The sequence below is a fragment of the Mytilus edulis genome, chromosome 9, assembly GCF_963676685.1.
Source record: "Mytilus edulis chromosome 9, xbMytEdul2.2, whole genome shotgun sequence".
Classification (NCBI taxonomy): Eukaryota; Metazoa; Mollusca; class Bivalvia; order Mytilida; family Mytilidae; genus Mytilus; species Mytilus edulis.
In genome coordinates this window covers 70,465,163-70,480,142 of record NC_092352.1, presented here as the reverse complement: position 1 = coordinate 70,480,142, position 14,980 = coordinate 70,465,163, and the positions used below count along the sequence as shown (strand labels likewise).

Here is a 14,980-nt window from a genome sequence, read left to right as displayed (position 1 = left end):
CTACTTGTAAAGTTGATGAATGTTTATCAACTGTTTATGTTATTTTTATGCAGTGCAACATGTACAAACAAACAATTATACAATTAAATACAATACAACACAAGACAATACAATGTAGTAAAATATATTTTAAGAATTTTATTATCAAATTTATATCATCAAAAAGTCAATTTATTCCTTTCACTGGATTATAGATATAGACGTTTATTATAAAAGTAATATTTCAACTGCAGGAAACAAATAGGAAGTTGAATTGGCAATTTTTTTAACTGTAATTTCATATATATTTGCTCAAAATAAACATGCCGATGAAATAATTGTCTTTTTTTTTTGGCCCAAAGGACTTTTTGATATAAATAATATGTATACTTTCCCTGTTCAATTACTGCATGTGACCCTGTGTAGTGTGAATATATTAACATATCTCGATATAATATATGTCAACCATGTTTTCAGGGAACAAAAACATTGTGCACTTATATATATACATCTTTGTGGGATATTCTTCGATGAGATATTCCGAAATACCGTAATCACAACAGTAACCTATACTATTCACTATCTTATTAACAAAATGATTTCACAAGCGACACAGCATTACAATAACCTTATTGGTACTCATAAAATCCATGTTAAACCTATTGTTATACTGTATATTAGTAGAGGGTTACAAAAATGTAAAAGTTGTCTCCCTTTGACCATAAAAAAACCCTCAGAATCCAATGAATATTTGATTTTCCTTATGCAATGTTGAAGAAAACCTCTGAATGTTCAACCATGTCACATTTAAACACCAAGTTAAATGAGTTATTGTATAAATAAAGGCTTATAAAACAACAAAAACATTATACTATCATTCTTGATTTTTTTATTTACAGTATGATTGATCGGTATCGGGATTGTTTCTACCAGTTTGAAAGCTGTCCAAAGCAGATGATGACATGGGATACGATTAACATGTTTAATGAATACCATAATGATATTAGTTTTTTGTTGAGCGCCGGTTTGGGAATACAAATATGAATTTAAATATAATAATCAAAATATCAATTGTATCCACCATATTTTAGTTATTGGTATTACAATGAAATACACTGCTGTTTTGAATTTTTTTCTACTTGTAAAGTTGATAAATATTCATCAACTGTTTATGTTATTAAATACACAAAATTAAGAAATATATGCTATTTACATGATATACATTTATAGTATAAGCCACAGCTTGTAGCTATTTCAAGACTGTTAATCTGATCAAACAAAATATAGCTTTTAGTAGATCGCAGTATGTTAATAATCAATAAAAGATAAAATCTAACGTGCTTTTTAAGCCAGAGTTTATTCTGAGTGTGTATCGCAACAATTAAAATGATCACTGCTGAGTGAAAGACAATGAACATAATGAACATAAAAAGATGTTTACAAACAACTTGTCCTGGGTACACAAACATTGATTACGTTTTTGACAATTAAAACTATAAATATGTAAATCTTTTCTATACAGTTATACAACTAAACATGAACACTTTCTGTTGATACAATGCAATTTATATTTTGGCATTGCAAAAGGCCAAGGTTTTTTTACATACAGTTGATGACATCTTAATAATAAATCTGTTTTGTTGTGTACTGATCATTGAAATACACATGTATGAAAGTCTAGGTACTTCAATCTTGTTACTCAGGATTTTTTTCAGTTTTCATTTGTAGTTTCGATAACTACGAGTTTATATCGGTATTTCATGTCTTTGTCTTTTGTTATTTGTTTTTTAAGCTACACAGAAAATGCGTGATATGGAATTGAAATTTACGGTGTATTTAAACACAGATGAAAAACCAATACAATATGGTTCTTTGAAGAAAAAAAATATGTAAAATATTCTCGGATACAAATTTCAAAAAGCGGAAGTCAATAAAAAATCAATTGTAAAAAAAAAAAAAAAAAAAAGTTCTTTGACTTGGGTGTGTTTTGTGTCTGGGAAACAACAGATGTTATCATTCTAGGCATGCGCTGAAATATCACTCGAAGTGCGCATTTTCCACACACATTTTGCAAATGTAAAGATTCATTTTTTTTCAAGTGGACATTTTTAACAAGTCTCAATACATTTGACGCACAGTACTTTTCTATTTGATGGAAAGTCCATAAGCAAATGACAATACCAAAAGCTCTAACACATCAAACGACTGGATAACAACTGTCAAGCCTGAAAGTTGTTATCCAGTCGTTTGATGTGTAAGAGCCATTATACATGCATGTTTTTGTATGAAGAAAATGGTGGATTAAACCTTGTTTATATCACTAGTAGCAAGTTTTAATACCTCTAAATAATCCGATTCTCAACAACTTGAATCTCCCTTCTGTGTTACTGAATTCTCCATGAAAAGCTTTAGCAGCAATCTCATTCCCTACAAACTATTGAAAGCCTAACACTCTTTATTTCCTGTGAACTTTTGAAAGCGTAAAGACTTCGGCGCTAACATAGTGTTTTTGGCAACCCAATGTATCTGTAGAATCTGTAACATTAGTCAGAATGCTTTGGTCTTATAAATATCGGTCTCGAACTTAATTGTGCGTATTAATATTTTTCTGTTAGTTTAGTTATTCCACACGGGCTTGCGTATTGCTGTTAGGTTGGTTAATCCACATGGGTTAGCGTATTGCTTTAAATGTACATTTAGTTATTTCACATGGGTTAGCGTATTGCTGTTAGTTTCGTTATTTCACATGGGTTAGCGTATTGCTGTTATTTTCGTTATTTCACATGGGTAAGCGTATTGCTGTTAGTTTCGTTATTTCACATGGGCTAGCGTATTGCTGTTAGTTTCGTTATTTCACATGGGCTAGCATATTGCTGTTGGTCTTTGTTAGCTTTGCATGTTTTTTTTCAATTCTGGTTCATTAATATGTTTGGAAGTGTAGTGTGACGTCAATTTTTTCTAAGTTACTATACATTATTGTTTAGGGGCAGCTCAAGCCGTTGCCGGTTGTGGTCTGAACAGATGGCTCATATTTAGGTATTTCAAAATTTCAGTGCTTCTTTATTTAGGGTATATACGGATGTTTATGTACTAGTATACGTTTTCTGAAAGGACCGGAAAAATGTCTGGAAGCAGAAACTTTAAAAAAAGGAAAAAATAGTTTTGGTAAAAGTTCAAGTATTGTTTGCTCTATGGTCGGGTTGTTGTCGCTTTGACATATTCACAATTTCCTTTCTCAATTTTATTATAAGACTTGTTCTGTATAAAACATTATACACTTATATATAACGATATGATAGATGTGTGGTATACATATTTGAGATAGCAACACGACAAAATGCAATCAGCAATCATCAGGTGAATGCTACTCTTCTTCAATGAAGGTACGGAATCGGCCGAGTTGTGACGAATGCGACAAAATGTTCATCTTCTTTTACGATATCTTAAAAAACTATGTTTTGTATAAATAAAAAGATGCAGTATGAGTGTCAATGGGAAGACTTTTCATCTAAGTCACAATAGAAAGAGAACAATTATACATCAAAGTGCGGCCTTCAACATGGAGCACTGTTTTATACAGAACAAGCTATAAACTTTTAAGGCACCCTTAAAAAAGAGGAAACAAATCAAACAGGAAAACCAACGTGCTGCATGGTATAAAATACAAGAAACTAGAAACTCCAAAAAACCACACCAACAAACGACAACTACTGAACAACCAGCTCTTGATCTATATATCTAAAATTATAAGAGACTATTAAAATGCATAGATATAATACACAATATGAAATAAAATACTATTTACAAAATATAAAATTTCTACGCCTTTTTAAAATCAAATGACAGGTTTTGGCACACACACGTATCATTTTTATATCTGAGAATAAAAACACTAACTTTTGGTTATCATCTAAAGTATTAAAACTATCTGTTAGTTTCAGCAACATAATATAAATGGTTTCTAAAATCGTCATAAAGAGGACATCTTAAGGGCATACGATACAGTTTTGAACCTGTATTTACAAGTTGATGAAAATTTGCATATAGGCTATTATTTATCTGATTAAATCAAATATGTAATAAAAAATATACCTTCATGTGCTACTTTTTGAGTAAAATGAGGTCGAAATTTTGTATATTTGCTCAAAAAATTTCTTTTTCGAAAGAAAGACAGAACTTTTTTGTTTTAAAAGATAAACACAAATTGTTTTTTGTTAAATAATCGGTAATTTCTGTATTTTATAAGTATCATTAAAAATTATGCTATTTTTATTCCGAGATAACTCTATATTTATCAAATCTTCATGAATAGAGGAAAAAACGTAATTTTTTGCTGCATGTTTATCAAAATTAAAAAAAATGCGCTATTTACAGTTTTATAAAATTTGGGTCACATAATCTCCTTGCAAAATGAAACAAATTGCTATTTTAAAAAATAGGGGTCCATGCAATCGTTTTCAAATTAAAACAGTTTGAATGATGAAAATCAGTCGAAATATGCATCTTTTCCCGATATGTCATAGTTTGACGTCGCGAAAATAACATTTTACGTCTCCCTGTTTCAATCTTAGCGGAGCAACACCACATTTAAATTTGGCGAAAGAACTTCTGTGACTGAAGAGTAAAGCTATTTTGCAGTATTCTTCCGGTTCAAAATTTTCTTTAAGCAGTCTGTACGTTCGTAGCTTATTGCCACCTCTACCCGATATAGATTTATCAGAATGTAAAACAGCATGCCAATCAGGGGCGTAGCTAGCATGTGAATGAAGTGGAAGCACAAACCGAAGGGCGAGGGGTCTGGGGGCCGCTAAAGGCCCCCAGTGGGTCAAGGGCAAAGCCCTGGTAGGGGGGCCGGGGGGCGAAGCCCCCCTGACGCTCCGCAGATTTAGCGTTTTAAAACAGTAATGACCTTATTAAAATTTGTATACTTTTGTTGTGTTTTTTTTGGTCAATTATTTATTTAACTTCGAAATGTTCGAATCAAATGAACACTTTACACGTTTTTTTGTACGCCGTGAGATCTTTTAAAAATCACGGAGGTTTGTTCCATATATATATATGTATTTGGATATTTGTATTTGTATTGAGCAAAGAAGATATAAAAATAAGGAGGTGTGGTATGATTGCCGAGGAGACAACTATCCACCAAAGTTTAAATGAAGTGTATGTAAGTGAATATGTATATAAAAAAAACAATAATGAAAAACATAAACACAAACACAATACTACATTTGTATATTATGTGGAGTTTCTGTTAGACATATCAAAACAATTATTCAATCTTTTGAATTTTTAACTTCAAGTCAAATTAATTTTGGTCGGAAAAAAGGAATCCCAAACGACGTTTCTTCTTTACAGCAAATGTGTCAATGACTTTTTCAGTATCAATTTCCCAATGTTTGTATGCATGCAGTATGGAGAGACTAGAAAGTCTTTCTGTATGCATTGTAGAGCGGACATAAGTTTTCACTCTTCTCATAACGCTAAAACTCCTCTCTGCTGTTGCTGTTGTCACCGGCATTGTCACTAGAATAAGCAGACAAATGTAAATGTTTGGGTATAGGTCACAGTTTGTCACTGGCAGAGTTTCCGAAAGAGTGGATGGCTTTGGGTCCGCTGCTATATCCCACCTAACAATCCATCGTTCAACTTCCTCGCGAAATTGTGCAACATCGTTAATATCAAGGTCATCTCTAAATGTCTCAAATAAAGTATTGATAACTTCTTGATTAATCCCATTTAGCTTTGTTGGTATCAAATACTGGGCAGAAAACCGATCTTCGTTGGAAACCAATCTGCGTGTAAGTTCTTATATCAGGTGATCAAGAAATGGCAGAAACATTGCACGTTTCCAGTACTGACTGGGCGTTTCAGCTGGTACATTTACGCGATGACGCTGTCTACCGGCAGCTCTCGGCATGGTAGGAACCTCCTCCACGGTATCGGCTACTTGTACTGCTTTCTCAAACAACTCATCCCAGGCTTCTATGCTGTTCCGTTTTCTGTTCAACTGTTCTATTACAACTTTACTCTCAGACACAGCTTCAATGAGATCAACAGATTTCCTTTGTAACATTTCAGAAAGGGGAACTAAGGGTTGCAAAATAGACTGTGCCGCAACCAAAGTGATAATAAAGTCAAATTTCTTGATTGAACAAGCATAGCTACGAGCTTTTGAGTCACCATGTTGCTCTAGGTTCTCTAGGGAATCAACTATAACTTTAAACGCAGTAAGAAAAGTATATAACGATTCTGATCGACTGGCCCAACGGGTTTCACAAAGGGTTTTCAGTTTCTGACGTCTATCCATTTCTTCTCTTACTACTGCATTATGTTCCAGGCTTTCTTTAAAAAAGAGGACTCTTTTTGCTGAGTAATCGAATGCGAAAGCAATAGCCTGTACAGTGTTCATAAGATTTCTAATTAATGGTTCTTCACTAGCATGTACTATTGACAAATTCAGGTTATGGGCTTTGCAATGTATGTAACTTGCTCCAGGTCACGGGGGGGTAAGTTCCTATTATTTGGTATACGGGGATGTGCCAAAAATATGGGTCATAATTTTGCGAGATTTTATATAAAAATGACCCTCCTTTTTAATGACATCCTATATTAAAATGCATTTACGTTTGATAACTGTATATTGATTTGGGGTATGATCTACATATCATATATAAATATGCTATTGAGAATCCATGCGTATATATAACGATAAAATATATGTGCACCAAACGATGTCAATTCATATATAAAAACTTAAGGGTAGCTTGTATATTTATGAATTATGAGTGATGATGAGTTAGTGCTTATATAAGCATGGGTCATATTTTAAATATTGTATATAAGTATAGGTCATTCTTTCTTAAATATTTATATAACTATAGGTACTGAATTTCAGTGAATGTTATATTAAAATGGGTACGTTTTTAAACGCAAAAATGGCACACCCCTACCAAAAAAATATTGAAGTTACCCCCCCGTGCTCCAGGTATTCTTTCTTTTATTCTCGATTGGACGTCTCTATGTATACCAGACATATTAGCAGCCCCGTCGTAACCCTGAGCACGCATATGATCAACATCGATCCCTTTCAATTCTAGTTGTTCCAGAAAAAGTTCAGCCAATGCCTCTCCTGTTGTTCGGGATGCTTCCGCGAAGCCAAGAAATTCCTCTCGAATTGACTTTGTCGTCTTGTCAAAAAATCTTACACAGATAGACGCCTGTTCTTTGGTTGCACAGTCAGTCGCCTCGTCGGACATGAAACCAAAATATTTTGAATCATTACAATCCTGGACCAATGTCGAAATAATCTGATCTGCACATATTTCAATGAGTTCATTCTGGATATCTGGTGATGTATACTTTTTCTGTGGATCAGCAAAAGCAAGATGATCTGCAAGTACGATGTTATCCTTGGCTCTCATGTGAAGGAGAGCAATTAAATTGCTATGTTTTTCCTCGTGACCTCTGATTGCAAGATTTTGTTTACCGCATAACAAAATAGCGTCAATAATACAAGAAAGAACTTCTCGGTTTCTCTTGATTCTAGCATTGAAACTCTCCGACATTGACTCCAATATATCGGACTTTTCTCCGGATTTTATCCGAAGAAATTCAGTTGCTGCAAGCACGTTGTCGTGATGCTTACTTTTTTCATTAATATGCCGTGAGACGCATCGACTAAGATTTCCCCAATCTGTGACGGGAGATGACAGTGAAAAAGTCTTTTCCTTTGTATCTTGTCTCTGTGGCCCAAACAAAACACAAGGTGCACAATAGACAGCATCATTCACAACAGAATACCTCATCCAAGAGTATTTTTCAAGCCAACTCCACTGCAGCGATCTGTTGACATTTCTAATGGTCCTACAAATTAAATATTAATACAATATTTTTTCCTATTTTGAAACGATTTCTAGGTGAATTTTAGAGATATAACAAAAAAAACCACTTGAAAATAATTAAAGAAGGTGCCTGGGGACATGAATGTGCCTGAGGAAACGAATGCCCCCGCTCAAGCCTTGCAATTTTCCAAGATATAAAGGGGCATTACTTTAAATGAATCACTGTCTAAATTCAAATGTGTGTTTCGGTCGAGGGTAACTTAATTTTCCATTCGACTAGCGGCAGGGGCATTCAAATGTGTCTCATCAAATCGATAACCCATACTTTGTCTTTTTATTTTTTAGCCATTGTGTTGTCAGTTTATTTGCAATCTATCCCTATGGTATACAAAATCGACAACTGTGAGCTATTGCTAATAGCTATGAATTTATGAAATATTGAAATAAGAAGATGTATCATTGCCAATGAGACATATCTCCAAAAATGCCACCACATCTTCCATGTCTGACCATAAGTACGAAATAAAAAAAGGTCGTGAAACAGGAGGAGTAATTTGCTGTGATGAATAGATTAGTTGCTGAGAAAAATGATTGTTGTTACGGACGGACGCACGGACAGTCAGAGGTACACATGAACCAGTTTACAACGTACTCAATTGGGCAAGGAACGGGAGGATAAATAAGTGCAGTATGTGGCAATTAAACCAGCCTTTACCGTTTTTACAGGTGGTGGGCTGGCTTATCTTTTTACGTAATAAATACATTCGGCATATATATTGTTCAATTTCTAAATAATAATTTTTAATTTCTTTTGTTTGCAAAATTATGAATTACCTCAAAGGAAACTTGTATTTAGCAACATGTTCCCAAGATGTATTTGTCAGCAAATCTAGTTTCACTCTGTCTTGTTGTGAACATTCTATGGTGATATTACCAATATCTGGATAAGGAGGGTGGTTAGATGAAGACGGAGTCAACGAGTCAGTTAGTGACGGTGTTGGGGGATCATCAATCTTTGTGGAGGTGTGATCATCTGAGCCTGTTCCTTCAGGACGCGAATCAGATGAGTTTGGGTTCGGTTTGAAATAAGAAAATATCTTTTTCTGCATGACAGCTTCATCAACACTAATCTTGTAACTATGTTGTCAAACTAATATCCGGGAAAGACGGAAAAGATACCAACAGTCTCCGAACGTTAAACAAATATCATAATCATATTAGTCTTAGATGATTATACATGCATCACTCTGTTCTGTCGATTCGTATTGAGCAATTCATCTCTCTCGCTCTCTCTCATTATGTTTTTTTTTTTTTTTTTTTTTTTTTTTTTGGTGAAAACGACGTGGATGCACGTGCTGTCGTGCCTCCGGGTAGCTACGCCCCTGCCAATTATGTATCATTAAGACAAAATCAGGTTTTGAATCTAAAATGGTCTAGTACATTCAAATAGATATCATCATTTGAAACTTGATCTTAAGTGTATCATATAGTCTAGTAAAATATTTTTTTTTATAATCAAAGGTGATCGTGAAGGATCAGGCAACGCTTTAATTTTGATCGTGAATGACAAGGCGTGATCAGACTAATTGATAAAAAATACAATAATTTACCAATTGGTATACGCTTTATTGGTGATAGCCTGTAATTACTTACAAAAAACGTATATCTAATAATGCTTTCATTTTTGCTTGTTTGTGATATATACATATTCTGTGATGTATATAATACATAATTTACGTGATTTTCAACGCAAGTTTTGAAAATATTTCAATAAAATATTTGTTTCATTTGTGAGAAAAATAGGCCACTCATTGTATAAGTTTTTATAAAGGATGAATCATTTATCGTAATTTTTAATTTCCCACGACTACTTTGTATTGTTACCAAATATCCTCGATCAGATGGCGAATTTAAAGTGCCTTTTAAAACACTTCCTGATAGGATAGAAATAAGACACTTAGGAGTAGTGACAAGTTAAATATATAATGTATATACATAGATACATGATACACTGTGTGAGTGTACATGTGTGTTTCAGAAAGATAGATTCATCGCATATATATGATTAATATGAGTGTTATTTAAACTTAAAATGAATTATATTAATTTATTACATTTGATATTGTTTATTATGACAACATGGACAAGGGATGCATCAACTGGTAAGTAAAATTTTAAATTATTATTGAATTTATTATTTTGTAAACTAATAAGAAATAATTTCTAGTATTTATTCAATTTCGTCCCTTGTAATCTGTACGCACCTGGGTAGGGGGTTGGAGGTACTTGGGGACAGTATAATGCCTTCTTATATGATAAAGTATAGACAGACGATCCCCCGGATTAAATTACTTATTCATTATATATCTGTAATATATCTATATGGTGTAGTTTCACCAAGGTTTCTATATATAAATGTGTTATGAATTTTCATCTTCCAATTATACATATATGTAGTACATACTTTTATTGAGACTTCTAAAATAATATTAAGGCAATAATTGTTGTCAAAGATTGTTTATGGGTCAATATTTTGTAAATGTATATGGCTCGAAATTTTACTCACGCGTATGACAAAAGTGTAGTGTTAAAATTTGTTGATTACATTATTAATTGTTCACATTTTAGAGAAGAGAGAAGAGAGAAGTAAATTTATAAATCGAAATTTTAGTATAAGGCCAAATATTTTATTATTTACTGAAATTATGTCGTCTACAAATAGGACAGATCTCATTAATTTATGTAAGTTTATACGAATTATAAACAAGCGAGTGTGTCCTCCTGAATAAGTTCTTTTTGTCTTTGTTGTTGTTGTATATATTGTATATTTATGTTTATGTAGTTAATATTATATTGTATTATACATGCATGTCTTCTCTGTACCTATGTATTTGGTGATGAGAATAAAGATATATATATGTCTGACTAAATCAATTTGATCGAATTTCATCAATATTATATATAGGATAGAATTTGATAATATGTTTTTCTGTGCGGAATCTGTTGAAGTTTAAACCGATGAAGTGTGAAGTGCATGTAGTGAAAGGGGGGGGGGGGGCACGGGGGTTCCAATAACAACAAAACAGTAAATTGATTTGGCTTAATACAGATGATAAGGAATTGAAAAGGGAAAATAACAGATAACAGTAAATGAAATCTTAAAATACAGTAGATCTTATTATATGACTGGTTGTATTGACCTACCTAGGCATTAAAAAGATTATAATAATTGACACACACATATATATATATATATATACATTTTAATTATGATCCTCATCAGGTATCCTTGGCCATATGTTTTCCTTTTTGTTATTTTAATAATTGATTTGAATTTCATATACAGGTACGCCTGGGGGTACAAAATACATTATCCCCATATATACGTAAAATTGAAATTCGAACAACTCTCACGAAAAAGGAAAACATATGGCTAGGATAAGCCTAGGTCCATACGACCTTAACAGAAACACCTTTTATATATATTGTGTACAAGTTTTGATTTTATACAAATTTAATATGATTTGTACCAAAAAAATGTACAAATTATAATTTGTATTTTTACTTTATACAAATTGTAATTCATACACAAAATGCATGAACGAATTTAATTTTTGTGGTTTTCTTTTTTTCTTCTTTAATTTTCAAGAAAAAAGAAGCCAGTGATATAATTTATTTGATATTTATATAAAACTTTTTTCTTCTTCTGAAAAGCAATTTTCTCGTATTGAGTCTGTTATAAAAAAACATTGATGCACTATAGAATTTTTATCCAATGGCCACATAATAAACCTTACTTATAAAATACAACAATACCTAGCTGGAAACAGGAAATATAATTGATACATGCATACAGTAAATTATGATAATATAATAGAAATTGGCCCGATGTATAATTTGGATTACACCAAGTGTAAGAAAAATCATGCATCCTATGTGAAAGTATTGACTATTTGTTGTTATGTACTGTTATACCACTGTCCCTGGTTGAGGAGAGGGTTGGGAACCCGCTTTCATGTTTAACCCCCCAAATGATGTATGTACTTGCCCGTCTCAAGTCAGGAGCCTGTAATTCAGTGGTTGTTTGATAGCCTGATAGTGCTTTCTTAGAACATTACACACAAAGGAGATGTGGTATCATTGCCAATGAGACAAATCTCCCAAAGAGACCAAAATGACACAGAAATGTACATTTATTGGTCATCGTACGGCCTTGAACTATAATCAAAAACTATACTGCATAGTCATCTATACAAGGTACCGATATCACAAAAGTAAAACAATTCAAACGAGACATTTAACGGCCTGATCAATTTACCAAAAAAATATCGAAAATCAAATATGTAACACAGCAATAAACCACAACAACTGAATTACATGTACAGGCTCCTGACTTAGGATAAGCAGTGTAAAGCACATACATACAGAATGTGGCGGGGTTAAACATGTTAGCGGGATCTTCCTTAACCTGGAACAGTGGCGTAACAGTAAAACATAAGAACGAACAATAAAATCATTTGAAAAATACATATACGTACTTTCTACGATTATGCCTGATGATATAATTTCACTCCAAGCCATCCGTTCTTTTGTAATAACATAAACGTATGGGTATCATTTCATTGAAATTCGCTGTATTTGAAATTTGAAATTACGAGATGTATTTCTCGTATTTTGAAGATATCCGAAAATTCATCAAATATCAATATTTATACTTCAGAAACATCACAGCATGTTAATTTCTTTTTAGATTCATTGATTGCACACTCCAAGAGGACAACATGGCTAGAATCTTTTGAATCTTGCAGAGACGGATTTGGCGGTTCTGCAATTTTCGAACACTGTCAACCGAGTACCTGCAATGCATCTAATGCTATTGGCAAAATAGCAAATATATCATCAAACAAGGATGAGTACTGGATAAATGGTTTTGTGCAGAGGTCACCTGTTGTAGTTTACGAAGGTAAGATCATAATGATAAAAAAAACATCGATAGGTACATGTTTACAATATGAGGTCAATGTCAGAATCCAATACACATTTTTCGTTAGGATAAAGAAACAGGCGAAGGGCGAGGTTCGAGCCCTTCATAAGATTTTTTCCGAATACAAAAAAGTAAACGTTTTTTATGACATTGACCTTACATTGTATTTATACATGTACTGCAACTTTAATCAATAATATACGGCTATTTAAATTGTATTCTATATTTTAAACTTATTTCCATCCTTTAATGGGAAAACAAAGTTATTTGAATTGTTTTACATTGTCTTATCGGGGCCTTTTATAGCAGACTATGCGGTATGGGCTTTGCTCATTGTTGAAGGCCGTACGGTGACCCATAGTTGTAAATGTCTGTGTCAATTTGGTCTCTTGTGGACAGTTGTCTTATTGGCAATCATACCACATCTTCTTTTTTATATTACATTGCACAAACTATAGCTGTATTGCTATATTCAAGAAATAAACACATCTAATTTCAATATAATATGTAATAATTTAAGTGGCAAATAATAACAGGTATCAACCATGGTTAACGCTTTACTTTTTTCGTATAAAAGTATTTGTCAAATGTATTGCCAATAGAGTTGTTTCTTCGTCGCATGGTAAATGTAGCTGGTGATTTTGTTTGTCCTCTGCGAGTTTATTTGAAGAGTGGTGTGTTTTACGATGTTTTTGGACAATGGAATTAATATAAAATAATGAAGTATACCGTATATGATTGCCGATGAGACACAGATCCTCAGTTGACCATAAATAATGTAAAACATATCATTTATCGGTCAACGTGCGTCAATTTGGAGATTGTTTGTTTTTCGTCTGAAGACTATGCATTGTCATATCAGCAGGCGCTTAATTCAAAGTTTTAACAGTCCGTCTTTATCTAAGTTTCAACCCACCATTTTTTTCTTAAAGTATCCTGTGCCCAGTCAGGAACATGGCCATTGTTATATTATAGTTCGTTGCTGTGTGTGTTACATTTTAATGTTGTGTTTCTGTTGTGTCGTAGTTTTCCTCTTATATTTGATGCTTTTCGCTCAGTTTTAGTTTGTAATTGTTTTTTTTGTCAATCGATTTAGGAATTTCGAACAGCGGTATACTACTGTTTTAAGTACTATATCTATGTTAATGTAGATTATATATTAGTATTAGAAAGAACTTCAAATATACAGTGTATGATGGATGTCTAGAATATTGCTGTTTGTATTGCAATACCAAAGACTTACAGTTAAGGACATCATATTAAATAAATGCTTAACACTGAACACTTTTTTTTTCATTCCATGATTCTACCTTATGATGTTAAGAGTCATTCGAAAAACTCCTCAGTACACTTTATTAAAAAAAACCATTCATGTATGGACATTAACTTCTAAGGCTTAACCAAAGCATGTGGGACATGATATCAGACGTGGTATGATTGCCAATAAGACAACTCTTCAAAAGAGATCTAGACCAACATGACACATATATCAAAACAAATATAGGTCACCATACGGCCTTAAACAATGAATTAAGTCCATACAGCATGTTCAGCTATAGATTTCAAATATATTGTATCTAATGATTTAAACGAAATAAACAACGGCCTACTATATGAACGAAAATCAAATATGCAATTCAGCAACAAGCGACAACCACTGCATTACAGACTCTTGACATGGGACAGACCCATACACGATGTGACGGGTTAAATTAGCTTGAAGGCGTCACCCCTTCCTCTGACCTTGGACATTGGTGTAACAGTACATGTATGTCATGAACAAAATATACATATTAAATAAAAATGGCTTAACTCATCAGATGGATACATCTAACAAAAAAAAAAAAATACCGAGTGGACGTGGCCAGGTGAATGTACATCCCAAAAAAACCAAAATGAAACCAAACACAAATCTGAGAGTACTGGCATTTACAGACGGCAGTAAGTAAGTAATTTTTATTGGTTTAAAATCCAAAATTACTGGATTGATACCAAGACAATACACATTGGTTATACGCCAACATATATAGCATACCAAATTCATAAACATTATATGAGGAGGTGGTACCACAAAGTTATTTTGTACTTCTAGAAATGTACATGTCGCTTATAAATTTAAAAATAATTCTAATTATAATAGTCTCACCACACGTATACAAAAATGTAAATCTTG

At 32.9% G+C, this 14,980-nt stretch overlaps 1 protein-coding gene across 1 annotated transcript in view; it reads left to right on the top strand.

Moving 5' to 3' along the window:
- The first annotated feature begins 9,740 nt into the window (after positions 1-9,740).
- Positions 9,741-14,980, top strand: part of LOC139488933 (uncharacterized) — a 28,067-nt gene continuing 22,827 nt past the window's right edge. The window contains exons 1-2 of the mRNA XM_071274915.1: positions 9,741-9,985; positions 12,574-12,786. Of these exons, the coding sequence (XP_071131016.1) occupies positions 9,916-9,985; positions 12,574-12,786 (283 nt within the window). The 5' untranslated portion in view covers positions 9,741-9,915. The remainder of the gene's footprint in view (positions 9,986-12,573; positions 12,787-14,980) is intronic.